The sequence below is a fragment of the Equus quagga genome, chromosome 2 (assembly GCF_021613505.1).
Source record: "Equus quagga isolate Etosha38 chromosome 2, UCLA_HA_Equagga_1.0, whole genome shotgun sequence".
NCBI classification, from domain to species: Eukaryota; Metazoa; Chordata; class Mammalia; order Perissodactyla; family Equidae; genus Equus; species Equus quagga.
The window spans coordinates 70469936-70491794 of record NC_060268.1 but is presented as its reverse complement, the minus strand read 5'-3'; the positions used below and the strand labels follow the sequence as shown (position 1 = coordinate 70491794).

Here is a 21859-nt window from a genome sequence, read left to right as displayed (position 1 = left end):
AAGCAGAGGGGATAGTACAATGAACCATGGTGTATCCATAACTCAGCTTCTACAGTTATTAACATGTGGCCAATCTTGTTTTGTTGGTACCCACTTATTCCTCCACCCACCCAAATACATACACACAAATCCCAGATATCATACCTGTTTCATTCATAAACAAGTTAGTAGGTATCCCTAAAAGATAAAGCCTCTCTTGTTTTCGATGCAGTACCATTGTTACATTAAAAAACCAAAGTCCTTAATATCTTCAAGTATCCAGTCAGTGTTCACATTCCCCCAATTGCCTCATACATGTTTTTTTATGATTGGTTGGTTCAAATCAGGATTCAAACACAGCCCACTCATTTCATGGAATTTCATTTGATTGAGTTGACTCTGTCTCTTTCTTTTTCTGGACATTTACTTGTTGAAAAAACTGGACCACAGAATTAGCATAATTTCTTAAAATGATTCATTCATAGAATAATTGAATGTAAAATCTTCAAATATGAGTTCCATGGGAGAATAAACTGTGTTTCATTTGGTCTATCTTTGAATATATTCTTTTAGTACAAATAGTAGTAAATTAGTCAACATGAGAAATTATCAGCCAACAGTAAAAAGAAAATATCCTTTGAGATCAAGCTCATTTTTAGATATTACTTCTGAAGGAGCTGTTATCCTAACTTCCTCACTTGAGCTGAACTTAGGTCTATATTGAAACAAACCATTGCTTTTCCTAAGGCTTTTGAATGGAAATGAAATGAAGCTGATGACAGTTGTGTAATATAAGGTATAGGTATAAAAAAATAAATTTAAAATCAAAATCACCTCCCAAAAGAAGACTGATTATATCAGTTTCCTGGGGCTACCATAATAAAGTACAACCAACTGAGCAGCTTAAACAACAAATTTATTATCTTACAGTTCTGGGGGCTAGAAGTCCAAGATCAAGGGGTTGGCAGGGTCAGTTCCTTTTGACGGCTGTGAGCGAGAATCTGTTCCATGACTCCTTCCTAGCTTCTGTTTGTTTGCTGGCAATCTTCAGCATACCTTGGCTTGTAAAGGCATCACCCTGATCTCTGCCTTCATCTTCACATGGCATTCTCCAGTGTATCCAAATGTGCGTTTCTGGGTGCACATCTGCATCTAAATTTCCCCTTTTTGACAAAATTACACCCATCATTTTGGATTAAGAGCCCATTCTACTCCAGTATGACCTTATCTTAACTAATTACATCTGTAACAACCCTATTTCCAAATAAGGTCACATTCTGAGGCACGAGGGGCTTGGACTTCAACATATGAATTTTAGGGAGACATGATTCAACCTGTAGCATCAATCTTCAATGTAAATATATGTATGATATCTTCATTGACATGTCATCAATTTACCAGTTTGCTTTTTCTCTGATGGGGTTTGCCTCTTGAAAAATTCTACTTCACTTCTCATCACCTAGAGATTAAGTACTCCTCCGTAATAATACGGGATTTAGGGACCTTCATTCTGATGCTGAAATTTTCCATGAGTTTCTTCCAAAGTCTGAAATTCTATTTGATGATAATAACATATGGTAATTGTGGAGAATGTTTGAGAATTGCTGGGAATGTCTGAAAATATGTAACCAAGGAAGGAATTTGCAGCTGTCAACATAAAAGCAAAGTTTTGTCCTGAGAAAGTGAGTTCTTTTAGGAAAATACATGAAGGAAAAGATAATTATTTGCTTTGAGATATGTTTTGAGACTCCAAAGCGGCTGAAGGAAAAAATTTTCAGTTTGAATCACTAAAAACAAAGGATACAAACAGTCTTAAGGTCTATTCACAATAGCTACCTGATTAGCTAAACACTGAACAATCTTACAGAGGTTTAAACAACCCATAATAATCCCTAGCCCTTCCCACAGGCAAAAAGAAGATCAATTTACTTAAAGGAATTTAAGGATATGAAATTAATATGCATAGCAAGTCCTGTGAATCAGAGCTGGTCTCCAAACTAATCTTGGGCATCATATAGCAATAAGTTAAAAATACACATTTCCGACGTTTTGACAGAGATGACTTCAGTAATATTTATGAACTCTACAATTTCATAAATTTTCATGTCTTCTTATCCCCTAACCTTTGGTATTCCACTGCCCTTCAGCTAGACTTCTCAGTAACAAATATTTTTCTACACCAGATAACCTTTAACTGTGTACTTATAAAGATAAGTTGTTTTCTAGTTTTACCTTTTCCTCTTTCAAGCAGTTCAGTCTTACAGTTTTTCATGTATTGAATTGCTCGAAAGTAAACTCCGGATTGAAAGCAGTGATTACTGTTGACGAAAGCCGAAGCTGGGTAAAGGATTACCCTTGATGAGTCCTGATGGCGAATTGGAAAAACTGTGAAACTAGCACCGCCCAACGTGGGGCTCGAACCCACGACCCTGGGATTAAGAGTCCCATGCTCTACCGACTGAGCTAGCCGGGCAGCTGAAACTAACCTCTTTTCTAGATGTTTTCAAAGGAATAAGATTACTTTAACTTATTCCAAGATTTATGTTTTGCATTAAATTATTTACTTTATAATTTGTTTTGGTAAAGCTTTTTCACTGCTCCCAAAATTGTATTTCATTTCTGAATCTGCGCTCACAAACTTCTATTCTTTAATAAAAATGTATAAATGGCCCTCTAGCGGTCAGCGGTAAAGCGGCCCAAACTCCCGCCGAGAGAACGGAAGCGAGCGTGGGGCGCCTCCTGAGTATCCCAGAGACTCCCACTGGCAGAGCGCTGGCGTCTGCTGCACAGGGCTCGGAGAATGTTCTCGACGCCTGCGTGGCCAAGTACAAAAACAGGCTCCCTAGGAGTGTCCTGCGTGCCCTCTGGAAAAGCTCAGAATCTAAAGCACAGCTGTAAAGCCGGCTGGCCTCTCGCGGCCCAGTGTGGCTTTGACTTTTGTGGGATTTTTCTAAGGCATGACGGCGGTTCAACTAAGCCATGCTGTATTGTTCACACAATAGATTATTAAAAGCTAAAGCAGTCTCAGAAATTAATGGAAAATAACATAGAACGTTGGCTCACACGAAAAACGAAAAGATGAAGACATTGATTCTATGGGTGATAGCACCCCAGGGTGGGGAGGGATTGCTACTTCAAGCCTCTCCCAACTAAAATGAAATTAAAAATTTATTCTGCTTTTCTAGTAGGAACTGTAGTTGCAAGTAACCAAACAGTGCAAGCTGATGAGAGAGTGCTCTACTTTGTAAGAAAAACAACCCAAAACAAAACCATGTAGGATTAGAAAAAGCATAATTTGGCAAACCCTTATAAATGAAGATTATCAATTGTGGTTAAACCATTACATTAATAGTTGTTGGGGAACTGGATATTCACACAGGGTCAAAGTAACACTACACGGGTTACTCCTTAGATGCAAGGGGGCAATCTAACTGTATGATGGCGGCTGTCACCTTATTTAATTGAGAAATTAATCTGAGTTTTGCTAGTGGTTTACTAATCTTCAAGACAGTGTGTCTTCATAGTAATATAATATGAAGTACACAAGATCAATAGTAACTGTTTATTCTAGCCAAAAAACTGTTTTAGGTAGGTCTGTCAGCCATTAGACATCAATCCAGTTAACAGGAAATAAAGAGGCATGAGGAACCAGATGAATAACACCACAAGGAAGCACTAACCCAAAATCAGAAGGTGGGAAATTCTACAGGACAACTGGCCAGGCGTCTTTAACAAGTAACTATTATATTTTTAGAAATGACTTTTGCTAAATTAAAAGAGACGCAGGGACCATAATAATCAGACACAACAGGTGATCCTGGATTGGATACTGTTCTGGATAAACCTGCTGTAAAAGAGATTTGGGGGTCAACCAGAGGAATTTGCATATAGTTTGAATTTTAGATAAGATGAAAATTTACTGTAATGGAAAAGTGGAGATGATTGAAAAAAGTAGATTGCAGATAAAATACAATCTTTCATTTTAGTAAAAAGAAGGCCATATGTTAAGGTTTCAATGGTTGATACTTGAGTGGTAGGAATCCTAAGTTTTTACTTTTCAAATTTTTGCTTGTCTTTATTCTCTCTCTTTTTCTTTTTTTGCTGTTTGTTAGTGCTTTTGTTGCTATTGTGAATAATACTGCTCTGAATGTTGGTGTACAGATATCTGTTTGAATCCCTACTTTTAGTTCTTTTAGGTATATATCCAGAAATGGAATTGCTGGATCATATGGTAATTCTATGTTTAATTTTTTGAGGAAGTTCCTTTGGAATTCTAACCTTTATGCAAGTTACTTCCATAATGCAGGCCTCTGTTTCCTCATCTGCAAAATATGGGGGCAGGGCCGGGGGGATGAGAGGGAGAGAGGGAGGGCTAAAAGGAGTAAGAGTTTAAGGAGGTCTCTAAGGAGCTCATGAACCGATGACCACCTAGACCCCCCGGACGAAAGTGCTGGTCCCCTCCATAGAGTCTCATTGAGTGAGGACAGGAAGAAAAGCTCCTCTCCTTCCCAAGAGACACAACTTGCTTTCCACTATGTGTTGGACCTGGGCAGGCCTGGGGATGGAGATTGGAGGACGGGTGGCCAAGGTTGCACAGGCTGGTGACACAACTGGGGCCCATCTGCCTCATACCATCTCACCCCAGAATTTCCTTCTCCACTTTCTCACCTTCTCAGTTCACCTCTCTATGTTCAGAGAGAAGGGGGTGAAGCCTGGGTCTAGATCAGCCTGAAACATAAAAAATGCTTGAAGTTTCAGTAAGGAAATTTCATTCATAGGAACTGTACCATCTTCCAGTGTCGCCATGGAGACGGCTGAGATGAGAATCATGAAGATTCTCCCGTCTTCCCCCTTCCTCCCTCTGGATACCAGCTGCAGCTAAGCCAGACTCCTCAGTGATCTGGGGAGACCTCTGAAGCCAGCACAATCTTTCTGATATTTCCTCTAAAACTCTCCAAGGTTGTCCACTGCCTCAGGATGAAGTCCAAAGTCCAAACTCCTTAACAAGGCCTGCCTGCTCTTGACTGATCTTGCTACAGCCTACCTCTCCAGACTCGATTGCCAACCCCCTCCTGTGCCGGATGCTCCAGCCACACTGAACTGGAAACAGCAAAGCCATGTACTTTCAAGCCTCCAGGATACCAGGTGCACCTCTCCCTTAGTTTGAAATGCTGGCTCCCCACTCTCTCAACTCCATCCTGGAAGACCCCCATCAGGACACACCTTCTCCAGGAAGACTTTACTGCTTACTAGATGGCGAATGTGCTCTCCTTTGTACACGCAGCGTCAACTATACTCCCTTCTGACTCAACATGGTCCCTCTGCCATGTGTGCAGAGAGCAAGCACACAGGCACTGGCCTGAAACTACCTAGGTTCAAATGCGGACTGGGCCACTCATAAAACATGTGATGTTACAAACTGCCTACCCACCTCGCAGAGGTGTTGTGAGGACTGGATGAACGGACAGTGTGGTTCCTGCTGCCTTGGCTTCCCCAGCAGTCTATGAGGTTGGTGGGATGAAGATCTTGTTTTCTACCCTTGGTGAGTGCCCATTAAGTGAGGAGTCTCATGCCGTGTGCTCTCTACCAAGGATCTCATTCCTATCAATGAGATAGGATTATAGATCACCCGAGGCTTGACGTAGGGGAGGGGACAGCCAAGTAGGATCCCTGGGTATCATGGGAGTGAGGACAAGGCAGCAGCATAAAAGGCAAAGAGAGGCTACACGGATGCCAAGCTAGCTAGGGTCACCCATACATATCCCTGGTGCACCAACATGTATTCTTTTTTTGAGGAGGATTAGCCCTGAGCTAACTACTGCCAATCTCCCTCTTTTTGCTGAGGAAGACTGGCCCTGAGCTAACATCCATGCCTATCTTCCTCTACTTTATATGTGGCTTTTGCCAAGTGGTGCCACGTCCGCACCCGGGATCCGAGCCGTCGAACCTTGGGCCGCCGAGGAGCAGAATGGCAAACTTAACCACTGCGCCACTGGGCGGGCCCTCCAACGTGTGTTCTTAACAGAAAAACTTAGCTTTGGCCCACATCTAACATTTCCCTTTCAGATGTTTTTCACCTGAGCTAGGCTTCTGCCTCAGATAAACCACTTTAAACCAGCTTTAACCCCACTACAGGAGCAGTGCCTGCACAGAGGGACTGGGAGGTGACTTCAAGTTGCCTCTGCTTCTTTACCATACAAACCCAAACCCCTACCCACTTCGTACCTTGCTAGGCACATTTGGTGCCTTGGGCAAAGAAGTTTGGAGGACTGTGCATACACCAACTGTGCCTGGAAGTCACTGCCCCTTTCCTGGAAGCCTAATGATGCCAGGACCCCTTGCCCTTTAAGAGTTCCCTCCCCGTTTCCCTGTCTTTGGGGAGAAGGTGTTTTAGAGCAGAAGCTCTCCCTTTCTCCATTCCTTGACCAACGAATAAAGTTTCTGCTCTGCTATTCTGAACCCAGTCTCATCCTATTGGTGTGAGCGACTCCAGCCAAAAGGACCTCCGTTTAGGTCTCCAGTCCAACTAGGGCTCAGTAACACTAAGATGGCTGTAATCAAAAAGACAGATAATAACAAGTATTGGTGAAGATGTAGGGAAATTGGAATCCTCATTCACTGTTGGCGAGAATGTAAAATGGTGCAACTAGAAAACAGTCTGGCAGTTCCTCAAAAGGTTATGCACAGAGTTACCATATGACCCAGCAGTTCCACTCCTAAGTATATACCTAAGAGAAACGAAAACATATCTTCAGACAAAAACTTGTACACAAATGTTTATAGCAGTATTCATAATTGCCAAAAAGTGGAAACAAACCAAATGTCCATCATGTGGTGATGAATAAATAAAATTTGATATATCCAGATAATGAAATATTATTCAGCCATAAAAGGAATGAAGTACTGATACGTGCTACAGTGTGAATGAACCTGAAAACATTATGCTAAGTGAAAGAAGCCAACCAGAAAAGACCACATATTGTATGATTCCATTTCCGTGAATTGTCTAAAATTCATAGAAATCAAATGGGCAAATCCACAGAGATAGAAGGTAGATTAACGATTGCCAGGGGGTTGGAGGGGAGAATGAAGAAAGTGTTCTAAGGTTAGATAGTAGTGATAATCCTACATATATATATATACACACTAAAAACCATGGAATTGTACAGTTTAAAAAGATGAATTTTACAGTATGTAAATTATACCTCAATAAACTATTATTTAAAAAAGAAAAAAATGCCAAAACTGGATCGTATGAGTTTGGATATATTCTAAATATTTAAGTTGCAAGATAAATATTTACTTTTTTCATCTTGTCAATGTGTTTAATGATAGAATACACAACTTCATTTGCAGAAAAGGTCCAATGTCTAAAGTGTAAATGTCTGAAATGTTCTCTGGGAATATAAGACCTGGAGACATGAGGCCTCCAGCTGCCCCGTGTGAAGCTCTGATTCTGGACCCTAATGTGCTCTGTGATGTTACACAAGTGTCTTTCCCACTCTGAGCCCCAGATTTTTTATCTACCTAACAAGGAGACTGACTCACAAAGATCCTGCAGGGCTGTTCCTACTCTGGCATCTGGTTCTTCTTTGACTTTCCCTGAGACCCGTTGGTAGAACTCTGGATGGGCTCCCATGCCCTTCCCACAAGGCCCCAAATGACATCCCTGCTGGTTGAAAGGACAGAAAGGAAATCGTGAGCCCATATGCTCACAGTGGTGCCATTGTGCCCAGCAGAGCCTCTTTGTTCTTTTTAGCTCAGTCTCCTCGTCTTCCAGATCAACGTTCATTCCGCAGCTCTGAAAGGAGTGGGCAGAGGGCTAGTGAATGCTGTGGAAGGGAGCCAACAGCATTTAGCAAGCACTTAATAGTAATAGCTGCCATTTGTGGAGTCTCTACTCTGTGAAGTGCCTCCAAGTACTGAAAGGACCTTCAGCTCAGCTGGGTTAAATAACTTGTCCAAGACTACACAGCGAACAAGTTGCAGAGCTGGGCTTCACACACACCTGTGGTGCGAGCTGTTGCTTGGGCACTGTCACGCCTTCCAATTATGCATGCCACAATCACTTCCTCTCATACCCCTTCTCATTTTCCATCACCCAGGAACTTTCCTAAGCACTACATGTGTTAACTCATTTAAATGTCATAACAATCCTGGGAGGAAAGTGTTGTTGTTATTATCCTCATAAGAATAAGGGAAGTGAGGCACGAAGTAGTTAAGTAACTTGCTCAAGGTCACACAGTTCATGAATAACAGAGCCGGACCTTGGTATAGGCAGTCTGGCTCCGAGCACCCACGCTCTTGCCATTATGCACCAGTCAACTAACAAGTTCTTAAATCTGACCTTTCATTTTCTTGGACTTATGAAGCATTTCTTGATTGGTTGAAAAGTGATTTAAGTATAGTTGAAAGGGCTCCAGTGCCCTGGTCTGCCAATGACTGCACTGTAGGGCCAGGCAGATGAGTGAAGGGGTTGGGGTGCCTGAGAGACTAGAGTTTTTATGTCTGATCGAAAGAGGCAGCCATGGGCACGCAGACCCAGGACCACCAGCTCTTCTGACTTTATTTAAAAATGAATCAGAAATCTAGATTTTAAGCAAAAACTCCTGATTTTTAAGTGTTGTCAATTACCTTTTTTTAACGCAATACTATTTCGGCTAAACAGAACCTGCCTGTGGGTGAGTTATAACCTGCAGTGTGCCAATATTCACACTCTGGAGTAGACTGAGTCAGTCACTGAAGCTCCCAGGACTGGTTCAATGGTGGGGACAGGCCTCCCTGCCCTCCTGCCATCTCAGGCATGGTGGGGATCAGCTGAGGTCTGAGGCTCCTGCCATCAAGGGTGAGAGCAGACGCCCCACACCTCTCCACCAAAGACATCCCCTCCAGGGCCAGCCCCTGGCTGGGAACCCCCCACCCTGAGACCCTGGGTCCTCAGGGAATCAGAACCTGATCTGGTAGATCAGACTGGCTGCCAGGCTCAATTTAAACACTTCTTCCCCAGAGCCTGTGCTCTGTTTCTCTGGGACTGCAGCTGTGGAGGGAGGGGCTGCCCAAGCCATACCCTTGTCCACGAAGGCTGCTGCACACAGTGCCCTGGGCCCTAAAACAGTGGGCACATGAGAAACCCTGGAATTCTTTTTTCTTTTTTCCTTTTTGAGGAATATTAGCCCTGAACTAATTGCTGCCAATCCTCCTCTTTTTGCTAAGGAAGACTGGCCCTGAGCTAACATCCATGCCCATCTTCCTCTACTTTATATGTGGGACGCCTACCACAGTATGGCTTGCCAAGCAGTGCCATGTCCACACCCGGGATCCAAACCAGAGAGGCCCGGGCCGCCGAAGCAAAACGTGTGCACTTAACCGCTGCGCCACGGGGCTGGCCCCAGCCCTGACATTCTGAGGGACAGGTCACTGATGTGTATGTACCTTTGATCTCTCAGCCCCCTTAGTCCTTTTGGGAGACAATTCATTTCATGGAGTCTTAGGGCTGGAAGTTGCCCAATTGCTCCTTTTCCAAAGGAGGAAACAGGTCCTCACAGAGCCATTTTAAAATCTTTGAGACTTGAACAGATATTTGTACGCCAATATTCATAGCAGCATTTACAATAGCCAAAAGGTGGAAACAACTCAATTGTCTATCAACAGATCAATGGATAAACAATGGAATATTATTTAGTCATAAAAGGGAGGGAAATTTTGATATACCTACAACACAGATGGATGTTAAAAAATTATGCTAAGTGAAAAAAAACAGACACAGAAGGACAAATACTGTAAATATTGTATGATTCCACTTATATGAGGTACCTAGAATAGTTGAATTCATAGAGACAAAAAGTAGAACAGAGCTCTAGTTACCAGGGGCTGGGGACAGAGGGGAAGGGAGAGGTATTATTTAATGAGTTGGGGACGATGAAAAAGTTTTGGGTATAGAAGTTGTGATGGTTATACAACACTTTAACTGTATTTATCGTCACTGAATTGTATACTTACAAATGGATAAAGTGATAAATATTATGTATATTTTGCCACAATAAAAAAATCTGGAAGGGCTCACCCCATAGTCGAGCGGTTAAAAAGAAATGTAGAGCATTATAGGATAGGTACTAAAAGACTAAAAAAACCTTTCATATTACTAGAGGGAAAAGATGAAATGAGAAAAATAACTGAATCCAAATGAAAAGAGAGGAAATTAAAACAGAAAAACTAAGATAATGATAAAGCATAAAATAAGATAGAAACATATCCAGCTATTACAATACCATAATAAATGTGAATTAACTGAATTAGGAAGTTAAAAGACAAAGATTATCAGGCTAGATTAAAAATAAAACAAAATCCAGCCATAATTGTTTACAAGAGATACACCTAAAATAGGCACAGAAAACGATATATCAAGCAAATAGAATGCTGGTGAGGCTATATTATTATTATTTTTTTAAAGGTTGGCACCTGAGATAGCATCTGTTGCCAATTTCCTTTTTTTTCCTCCCTCTCTCCTCTCCTTCTTCTCCCTGAAGCCCCCCCAGTACATAGTTGTATATTCTAGTTGTAGGTCCTTCTGGTTGTGTTATGTTGGATGCCACTTCAGCACGGCTTGATGAGCGGTGCCATGTCTGCGCCCAGGATCTGAACCGGCAAAACCCTGGGCCGTGGAAGGAGAGCACGTGAACTTAACCACTCAGCCACGGGGCGGCCCTGATGCTATATTAATACCAGGGAAAAAAAGACTGTAAGAAATGAAAAGATTACCAGGTATTAGGGATATAGTGATGAAGAAGGCAAGCTGTCATCCCATAGGTCTTTGAATAGAGTAGCAGAGTGTAATAGACACACATAGAAAGAAAGAAAGATTAATGGCAGTAAGTACTATTTTTAAAAAGTACGAAGAACTCTGAGAGAATGTGGCAAGGACACCTACTTTAGATTAGAGGGCAGAGAAGACCTGTTTGAGGAAGTACTGTTCTGGCTGAGACCTGAAGGTTGCCAGCTGGGGCGGGGGATGGGAGGCAAAGTGTCCTGGAGAGACAGAGCTAACTTCAAGAGTGAAAGTTCTGAATATGGGAGAAGTTATTATTGGAGGAGAAGACTAATTATTGGAAAGAAGACTGGCGTGGCTGTGGCCAGTGACTGAGGACAGATAAGCCCTTTCCTTCCCAAGAGAAACTCTGGTTGTCTTCATCCAGTTTTTGCTGTTCTAAGTTGAGAGCTGCGCCTTTTCATCTGGAACAGCGGCAAGGAGTTAAAGTGCAGTGAGCTCACACAGGGAAGCCTATGCTGGAGACGGCGGTCACCCTATCGGCTCCAAGAACTGCAGAGCCTCTGAACTGCTCTTTTGTCCAAACCATCCTTGCCATCAAGGCCTGAAGCATCTCGAGCACACAGGCTTGTCTCTGCTAGAGTCACCCCTGCAGGTACCTTAAAGACTAGGGTTCATCCCAGTTTATACCATCAGGCAGGCAGCCTCAGTTTGTTTTGATAAAGGAGTCAGGGTCTCTTGGCTACTTTCAGGGAGGAGCTGAGTTGAAAGAGAAATTTGCTTCACTGGAAGGAGGAAGTCAGGGTTAGGACCCCAGGGAGGCAGACTGATATCCTGGCCCTCAACCCTTCTTCTTTTCCTCAGGACTGTGCTGCTGTGGGTTGGACAGCAGAAAAACAAATATCACACTGGGGCCGGGCCCTTCTCCTAGAAGAGAATGGCAGGGGTCAAAGTCCACATCTGGTGTCAGTACCCTCCCCACAAATTAATTCACTGAATGAACATTTATTAAATGCCACACTGATTAATGCCTGTGTACCTAGCACAGTCAGGTACAGAAACTTAGACTCAAAGAATTAAGACCTAGATAGAGCCTTGGAGATCACTGACTCTGACCTGCTTATCTCACAGATGGGGCGCCAGAGGCCCAGAGAGGAAAGGGCCTTGTTTATGTCCCAGCAAATGAGAAGCAGACTTGGGAGATGGTCCTACGTCTCCTGATGCTCAGGCTAGTGCCCTTTCTACCAGCCCTGATCCCTTCCATCTACTCCACTTCCACCCACCCAAGTCCAACCTCCTCCACTGTTAGCTAATTGTAGCTCTATCATGAGCACCCTTCAGAACTTTAGCCATGCTCTGATAATCTAAGAAAGAGGCTCTGGTGAAAAGCCTCTGCATGGAAACTAATAAATATTTAACAGCAGAGTTGAGTTCTGGACTGGCAGGGGCCGGGAGAGAGAAATCTCAAATTTCCATCCACAGAGAATCCCAGTGTCTTCACTAACCCCTAACTGGCTTCCCCAGACCGTGGAGGAAGGGATCAACTGGACCTACAGCCATCAGGGACCTGAGATCACAACAGCTATCTCTCACTGAGTGATTGCTATGTGGCAGGCAATTTCCAATGGTTTCTCCTTTACTTCTCAGAGCAACTCAACAAGATAGATACAAGCATTTCCCACTTCACACATGGGGAAATCAAGGCTCAGAAAAGTGTGGGAATTTGCCAAGGTCACACAGAGAGTTAGGGACAGCTGTCTGGATCTCCTTCAGACTGCAAAGCAGCAGAAAAACATGCCAGCACATTGCTAAACAGAGTCTCTCAAAATATCTGCCACAGGGATCCTGGCATTCATCAAAAGAGTTGTTTATAAAGATCAAAGTTAAGCAATTCCAAGAGAGCTTTTAAATTGTCTTTTGTACAACAGAGCAAAACTGTGGATGAGCTGGAGACCCAGGGGGAAGTGCTCACAGCAAGGCAGGGCCTGGGCAGCATCAGAGCCCCAGCTGCCTTGGGCAACCCAGCCCACCCCACTGCCAGGCTGGGCCATTGGTGGGTCCAAGTGATAGGCTGAGCCTCAGATATTTTTGCCTTTTTCATTTTTTCTCCCCCTAGAATTTGTCTGGGAGACTTTACAGACAGAGAGGAGAGAGAAATTCTGACCTACAGTGGTGGCGTGAGCACCTTCCAGATTTGCCCAGTCTTCGCACAGGAAACCAGTCCCAGGCAAATTGGATGGTTGGTCAGGGGTGGCCTGCCTTCTTCCTGGGACCTTGTCAGACTGTGGGAGGCAGGCTGTGACATAGTCTCCCTGTGTAACCTTGGACAGTGGCCTCCCCTCCCTGGACCTCTGCTTCCCCATCTCTAAAACAGGGGCTTAGCTAGGACCTCTGAGGATGCGTTCCTCGGTTTCTGAATCCATGGGTTGCTGACCAAATTAATGTCATTTTTTTGTCCCCATTTTGCCACCTCCCTTGGGGCAGTGCTAAGAAATCAACTACAATAATCCAAGGTGACAACTGGATTCCTGCAGGAAAGACACCCTCTCCCCCAAACACACACACACACACACACCCCCTTCCTTTGTCCACTCATGAAATATGTCAATTTATCCTAACCACAACAGAAGGACATTTAAAATGGAGCCCACTCCACCCTCAGGGAATTAAAAGTAGGTTTACAGATCCCTGTTTACTTGACATTTCAATCAGTGAGTGAAGAGCAGAGAAACTGAAAGCTGAGGGGTCAAGAGTCAGGGCCACACAGATTTCTGTTTCAGCAAGGAATCTTCCAACACCTGCTCCGTGCCAGAGGCTGTTGTGAGGGAGATACAAATCAGAGCAGATCAGAGAAGCAGGTCCCTGGCTTTGAGGGGCTCCTGCTCAGTCCAGGGAGGGGGTCATGACCATAAGGGACCAAACTACGGGGCACCCTGTGGCAGGTGCCCTCAGGATCCCCAGGAAGTGGAGGAAGTCCAAACCAATGATGGTAGGACTGCATGACTTATTGCAAACCCGCCATACATAACTGGGGGTCCTGAAACATTTTTTCAGTCAGGACCAACCCACTGTCTGTGGCCCCTGAGTGCTTTAAAAGATACAGCCAAAAAGTGCTTTGAGAAGTGGGGAGGGAAATGGGGTTCAGACTCAGGATCCAGAGAATCCAGGGGGCCAGCAGCCAGGAGAATGGAGCATCACGGTACAGAATAAGCAAAGGGCTGTGAGAACACAAACAAACTCCCCAGCTAGTGGGGCTGGCATGCCAGGCAGAGGAAACAGCGCGAGCAGATTTATGCAGGGACTAGGGTCCAGAGAAGGCTGGAGACGGGGCCCATGGTGGAGGCATAGGATTCTGGGTCTTATCTTGCAAGTATCTGCTTCTCACCCTGGGGTTCTCTGTAGTGCTACACAGAGTATATTTGGAGCATCTTCTAAGAGTGTCAGTCCCTTGAGTATTGGGGAGGGGGACATTCATTTTTTGCAAAATAAACATGAATATAGTATGGAGCTGACTGAAAATTGGATGAATTTTGAAAATAAAACTCAAGGCTTTAAGGAACACTTCACTCATGACTGAGTGCCGAGCCCTTCAGAGTACTTCAATGAAGAAGCTTGAGGGAGCACTGCCAGGCAGGGGGGCACCCAGAGAGGGGTTGAAAGCAGAGAAGTGGCAGAGCAGCTCTGCAGCCCATGGCCCAGACAAGAGTGTCCCCAGGGGTGATGGCTTACGGAAAAGAGGCCCTTTGAGTTGAGCCTGATATAGGCTGGGATTTCACCAGGGAAAGATGGGGTTGGGAGGGGCTCCCCGGTCGGGGGCACAGTGGGAGCAAGGGAAGAGAGGTGGCAAAGGCCTAGGACTGCAAAATGGGGAGGCATAACATGGGCAATGGAGCTTCCCTTTCCTCAGTGTCACATCTTTGCTGTGACCAGAGGCCCCTTCGCCTCTGCACAGCCCGCCCTCCCCCCTCAATGCAAGCCTCCCAGAGCACCCAGACCTCTATGGTGGCTCCCGGTTAGACCTTGGGGAATCAGTACCCTGCTTCTAATCTGCCCAGGCCACCGGTCACCAGGGAGGAGAGTGGGGGCTGCAGACTTTAGCCAGGAGGTGAGCACCCTTCTCCCCAAGTCTCCTCTCCAGGCGGGCTTGGGCCTAGGACATCTGTATTAGTTCCCTAGGGCAGCCGTAGCAGATTAGCACAAGTGGGGCAGCTTAAAACAACAGAAAGTTGTTCTCACAGTTCTGGAGGCTGGAAGTCTGGAATCAAGGTGTCAGCAGGGCCATGCTCCTTCAGAAGGCTCTAGGGAAGAATCCTGCCTTGTCTCTTCCAGCTTTTGGTGATTGCCAGCAATCCTCGGCTTGTAGATGCGTCACTCCAATCTGTTTCCATCTTCATACAAGACTCTCTTCTCTGGGTGTCTCTGTGTCTACATGTGGCCTTTTTGTAAGGACACCAGTCATTGCATTAGGCCAACCCTAATCTTATGTCTTCATCTTAACTTGATTATGTCTGCAAGGACTCTGTTTCCAAATAAGGTCACATTCACAGGTACCTGGGGTTGGGCTTCAGCACACCCTTTTGGCAGACACAATTCAATCAACAACAGCATCTGCTTTCGAATATACTGGTCAGCCTTGAGACTTATGCTGTCTACAACCAACCCCTGCCCCGCAGTGACTCTAGATCTTCTCTTCCCTGCAAACTCTCACTCCTCCACCGCCCTCTCTCCTCCATGTTCAACCTCTGCCACCCTGCTGGCTCCTTCCCACCAGCACCTTTCCTCAAAGCCCTTTATGACTTACCACTCTCCTACCTCCATCACAGGTTATTTTGAAAGAGCTTTCTACATTTGTGGTCTCCAGCTCCTCACCTCCCATCTATTCCTCCAGGTGCTATAATCTGGCTTTCCCCATCCAGCCTCTCCTACCATTTCCCAGGAGGTTGGAATTCAGCAAAGCGTGGCCTCATTTAGGTCAATGGTCAGACTCCATTTCTCAGAGAGTGTCTCAAAGCCCCTGCTTTAGCCCAAGGCCACGCCCCCCCCCCCCCCCCCCCCCCCCCCCCCCGGCCACCCCCACATCTCCAAGGGCCTCTGGGACAGTTACCCTCTCAGATCCTATTAAGAGAAAATAACTGTGGAAGGTAGTGAGCCATCAGCCATCTCCACATTCACTCGTATCATTTCTGTCCTGATTACCTCCAGTCTGACCACTCATATTAGAGGCAGGGCAGGGTGGTGGGCCCGGCTTGGTGTCAGCTCTGCTGCTGATTTGCTGTGTGCCACTTCTCTACCTGGAGCCTCAGTTTGCTCCTTCACGAAATGGGAATAATGGGATCCGGTCCCTAAGGATGCTGTGGTTAATTGAGATGATGACTTACAGGAGGTCTGGGGAATGTAACAAGCTGAACAAAGGTGGGTTCCAAAGAAGGCCCAGGCCGGCTGGCCCATTCCATTGGAGCTTGGACTTTAAGAGCAGTCTTCTGGAACCCAGGGGAGACTTTGGACGACCCTACTCAGGCTAAGGGAATGGGGAGAGACCAGAGACCACATCATACACAGGCAAACTACAGTGAGGACATACACAGCAGTGTTCACTAATTCATCAAACATTTATTGAAAGCCTACTGTATAAGCAATTCAAGCAAGAATGAGCTACAGATGTTTACAGTTTAGAATTGAAGAGAAGAAACAGAAACATACTCACCATTCAGTTTGCTCGGGCAGAGCACTGTGGAGGGAACCAGGAAGGCCTGTAAGCCTGGCCCTTGTCCCCCAAGGTGGGCCAGAGAGACTGCAGGGGGGCCAGCAGAGTGGAGCCAACACAGAGAGACAGAGAAATGGCTCAGGGCACACACAGGAGGTGTACAAAATAGGACACAAGGACCCCAAAAGCTTTCACAGAGAGCAGGCAGGGGTTGAGGAAAGGTCTAGAACATTTCTGCCTGGGGTTCCAACACCTCGAAGGCTTCATGCAGGAGCTGAGAGTGAGGTGGACTTGGCAGAGAAAGAAAGGCTCAGCTGCCCTCTGTCCTGAGGGGAAAGACAAAGGTGGTCACAGTCCAAGGGACTGCCTAACCAAGTAGGCTGCATGACTCAGGGTTGGGACGCAGGAAGTGTCCTGCCCCTCTTTAGGGGAGAATTTAGCAGAGAAAGCTTGCAGAGGCCGAGCTGCTGGGGCCCAGCTGCTACAACGGGCAGTGGGTCATCTCTGCAAGCCGAAGATGCTTTCGGCCAGCCACCCACCCACTCCTGGCATGGGGTCAATGGCTTTACATCTTCACCCACTTGGAGGAGCTTAGGAGTCTGAGGGTCCCCTTATGTCTCTCCCCCACATGCCACTGAAGGGACTGGGATGTGCTGGCTTGAATGACAATGTCAGACATGCTTGTGATTCATTCAGGCCATTGCTCGTCCCCCTCCACCCCTCCCCTGTAGCATCTGACACTGCAGCAAACCCAGCAGCCTCCATACACTTACTCAGAGCACCGATTCTGTTTGCAGGCACCTGGCTCCTCGGTCACCTCTGTGCCCAGGCCATACATTCTCATTCGGCCTCTTTGAGCATTTTACCCCCGTTCTTGGTGCCTGGCAGATGAGCCAATGGTGATTAAGAGTTTGGGCTTCGGAATCTGGGAGCTGCAGTTTGAAACACTTGCTATGCCACTTTACAAACTGTGTGATCTTGGGCAATTCCCTAACGTCTCTGAACCTTCATTTCCTCCATACAACATGAATAATACTATGCACCTCAAAATCCTTTGTGAGGATCAAGCATACACAAAGGCTGTGCCTGCCTTGTTGTTGTGTTCAATAAGTGCCAGCTCATTGCATTCTTTCCCTCAGAAATCTCCTTTATTCTGCACTTCCGCACATGCATTTCCCTCCTGTCTCTCTTCTCTACATCTATTGACTATTCACTCTTCCAGTTCATCCTTTCCAGACAGTCTTCTCAAAGTGCCCTGTACCCTGGGCCTTCCTCCTCACTGCCCCTGCAGGGTGGGGGTCAGGACTGTGCTGAGTGCACCCTTGACTGCTGGCTGTCTTTCTGGGGCACACTTGGGTCCTGTTTCCTCACATGAGGCAGTTCCAAGAGAAGCCTTGAGCGCCAGCTGGGCACGCAGTCCAAGACTACCAATATGTGTATTGGATCTAACCCTCCTTAAGATCCACAGTCCTCTTCTCAATGAGCAACATGACACTTTTATGACAAGAGCCAGTAAAAGTACCCCAACCTCCATAAAGGGAACAATTTACAGGAACAAGGAGTTAAATGAAGTGTGATATTTTGGAGGATCTCTGCTGTGTGGCAAGAAATGACCCTAAAAACAGTTTGCACGTGAAGAGCAATTAGAAGATAACACAGAGGGGGTAAAAATTAATCATTGCTCTGGAAAATGCACAAGGAACTGTCAACCTCCTCATTTTAAAGATGAAGAAATTGAGGTTCAGAGAGACAAAGTGGCTGGCTTAAGGTCACACAGCAAGGCAGAGCAGGGGCTTCTGACCAGGCTGACTCCAAGTTGAATGTCTTTAACTCCCACACCCTGGTGTCCACTATGTGGTATTTATGGAGTCATTAGTGTAACTTGGTACAATATTCCTCAAACGGAATGATTTTAGAAATGACCGTTGCCCTCAGGTTCTATTTAATAAGCTGTTATTTCTGATTCAGAGTCCTTGGGGCTCCCAGACAGGTGTCACATTCTCTTAGGAGAGCACCCCATGTCCTACTGTTTTTTTTTTAGTTCTTAGGGCTGGTCCCATGTACAACCAGGGGATGGGCTGCAGGAAGACAGTAACTGCAGATACGAAGACTGCAGTAGGGTCTCCTTCTCCCTCCTGTTGCCCACACCAAACACATTCATGGGTGAACTGAGCTGCAAATGACCTACCTTTAAAATAACACCAAGAGGGGCCGGCCCCGTGGCCGAGTGGTTAAGTTCGTGTCTTCTGCTTCTGTGGCCCAGGGTTTCACTGGTTCGGATCCTGGGTGCACACATGGCACCACTCATCAGGCCATGCTGAGGAGGCGTCCCACATGCCACAACTAGATGAACCCGTAACTAAAATATACAACTATGTACCGGGGGGCTTTGGGGAGAAGAAGAAGAAAAAAAGAAGATTGGCAACTGTTGTTAGCTCAGGTGCCAATCTTCAAAAAAAAAATAATTCCAGGAAAAAAATCAAGTTTTGGAACTACCTGTAAACTACTGCAGTTCTTTACTTTCCAAAAAATTTTCTTTTTAAGTGGACAAGTACTCCAAGAAACTAAGCTTCTTCCATATTGTGGTACTTTAAAGGAATAATAGTATTGCCCACACCAAAAGACCCAGGGACTCTCATTCCATCAGGTGTAGCTGTGGGTGTCACCCCACTTCTAGGCTGCTCTGGGACAACAGATCTGCAGACGTTTGGTTGACCCAAGGTCCTGCGTGGCTCCTGACTTGGACCGCAGGCTAGGGAGAATGGGTTTTTCCTTTACATTCAAGCACCAAGTCTTCCTCCATTAGAAACAACGGGCATGAAATTTATGAGTGAGTCTTTGCAAGGATGCAAATATGAGTTCTGACTTCTGACTACGTAATCTCCTCAAGTGATGTGCATTGAGAATGTCTTTGGTGGCTCTGAATCGATATGGGAATCGAGTCCTGCCTACCAGAGAAGGGATTTAAATCAGCTGTCTTTTGATTTACCTTCAGGGTACATTTGGGGAGCAGGGGGAGAAGATGCTGACTGCTGAGGCCTGCATCACGTAAGCACTGAAAATATACTCCTACCTGTCCTGTATCAGTTATAGGGTCTTCAGGCTAAAAGGGATTGTGAAATCATCTAGTAACTCCACATCCCCATTTGATGCATCAATTCTATGACCATCATTCCTGGCGACTGTCTAGTTTCTGCTAGAATAACTCCAAGATCAGGGAGCTCGCTACCTCATGAAGCTCAGGTGCTCAAAAACGGGAAAGGCTCATCATAACTAGGGATCAAAATCTGCTTCCCATGACTTCTCTCCCACAAGTCCGAGTTCCGCCCTATGTGTCCACTCAGGCCACTGCAGCTCCCCCCCACCAACCCCCCCCAACCCCCACCCAATGCTGCACAGCTCCAGGCCTTCGGGCTGCTCCTTGTAGCCCCTTTTCATGCAACAGCCAGCACTCTCAGAGTCATGGCATACTGCTGAATGAATGATGTTTGGGGTCGGCCAAGCCCCCAGGATCTGGAGTGGACATGTAGCAGGCACGCCTTGTAGATGTAAGCTCAGAAATCTTGAGCCATCAGGCTACTTTTGTGCCTGAAGTTCCTCCATTCTAGGTTTCCAAAAATGGCCCAGATCCCTCTCTCACAGCTCCCTTATAGAAACAAAAGGGAAACATAAAGCAAGAGCCCAATTAAGTGCCTTATAAGGCGATTTTTGTTTGCAGAGGTTGTGCCAAGAGGATCAAAGTGCTAGACCCGGCGGGGTCTCCAGGGTTCATCTGATCCTCACCTCTTCTTGTAGGAATGGGGAGACCGAGCCTAGGGAGGAAAAGTCACACAACGTTAGTGGCGAACTCTGTCCTACGTAGTCTCCACGGCCAATGGGCCCACACCGCCCCTCCTAGAGACCCAAGAATACTGGCCCTTAAGTCAGACACTGCTTCTTGACGTCATCACCCCAACCCCGGGTGGCACAATCTGCCCCATCACTCTCGGTAATGACGCAGCTGCTAGTGGTCCTTCCTGAGAGGTGCGCCTCTCGGGGTTCAGGCCTGGTTGGAGAGCGTGGCTGCTGGGGCACGGCTGTCGGACCCGGGTCGGAGGTCCGCGGGGCGCTTGCCCGGCCGCACAGCTCTCGCAGACCTTGACGGAAGTCGCAGAGCAGCAGGCAGTAGAGCAGCCGGTTGAGGCAGCTGTTGGAGTGCGCCTGGCAGATGAAGACGGGGAAGAGGAAGGCCTGCGCCAGGAAGTAAGCATGGTCCCGAGGTACTGCGTTCAGCTTGATCGGCACGCCCCAGAACGTGAGTGCTTGGTTGGGCAGCCAGCAGAGCACGAAGGCCAGCAACACGCAGGACAGCGCGTGGGTGACCGGCGAGAGCCGTCGGGGCCAGTCGCCCGATGGCCCGCGCAGCCGCCGCAGGAAGCGCAGGAGCAACAGCGAACAGGTAGTCAGCGTGGCAGGCGGCAGCACGAAGGCCACGGCGATCTTTTGCAGATGGTAGAGGGCCAGCCAGTCCGGACTGCCGTCGGGGAAGCACAGCAGGCACAAGCGTTCAGCCCCCACGCTGGCGAACAGGGCAGTGGGCACGACGGCCAGGACTGCGGTGGCCCAGAGCAGGCTGCACACGCAGACGGCCCACGGGGTGCCGGGACGACTGCGGCGCTGCGCGCCCAAGACAGCACAGCAGCGCTCGACGCTCGTGGCGCTAAAGAAGAAGCTGCTGGCGTACGTGTTGAGCACCGTGAGCGTCAGCACTACCTTGCACACGGCTCCCCCGAAGGGCCAGCTGAAGTCGCGCACCATGTCCACGGCCCAGAAGGGCAGCGTCAGCACGAACTGCAGGTCGGTGGCTGCAGGTTGAGAGGAAGCAATTCAGCAGCGAGTGGCGGCGCTGCTGCTGCGACTGCACCCAGACCAGCACCAGCATGTTGCCTACCAGCCCTACAGCGCACAGGGCCAGGTAGGCGCCCGCGATCGGCGCCCACAGCGTCAGTGCCGCGCCGGCCCCTGCCACGCCCTCCAGGCCGTCCAGGCTGCGAGGACCCCGGGCCGGGTGAGAGCTCTCCGATCCGTTGCCCACGGAACTGTTCGGGGACAGCTCTGACGACGGGTCTTCCAGCCAGTTCATGGGGGTTACGGCCCCGACGACGCGGGCGATACGACAGCTGCCTCTGGTTGACGCCATCGCCGTTGGCGGGGACTCAGGGGTCCGCTCGGGGCCACTCAAAGGCTCGCAGCCGCCCGAGAGTACTGGGGGTCTGCGGCGCCTCTCGGCAGCAAGTTGAAAGGGCTGGAGGCCGCCCCGCTGGCCGGCGATTGGCCAACTGCACCCGTGCCCCGCCCCGAGAGCTACTAAGTCGTATTTCTATTGGCTTTTGGTTCACCTTCGATTTCCTCGAGAACTGAGGACCCTCTGC

At 47.2% G+C, this 21859-nt stretch overlaps 1 protein-coding gene and 1 non-coding gene across 2 annotated transcripts; both read right to left on the bottom strand.

Annotated features, from left to right (window-relative positions):
* Positions 1–2379: 2379 nt before the first annotated feature.
* On the bottom strand, positions 2380–2452 carry TRNAK-CUU (transfer RNA lysine (anticodon CUU)). Its single transcript has one exon. It is a non-coding gene; the product is annotated as a tRNA-Lys (tRNA).
* Positions 2453–20366: 17914 nt separating this feature from the next.
* Positions 20367–21627, bottom strand: LOC124235156 (relaxin-3 receptor 1-like). Its single transcript, XM_046652765.1, has 2 exons — positions 21379–21627; positions 20367–21278 (listed from the first exon to the last, which is right to left on the bottom strand). Exons 1-2 carry the CDS (start codon positions 21625–21627, stop codon positions 20367–20369), a joined length of 1161 nt encoding a protein of 386 aa, XP_046508721.1.
* Between the last annotated feature and the right edge of the window lie 232 nt (positions 21628–21859).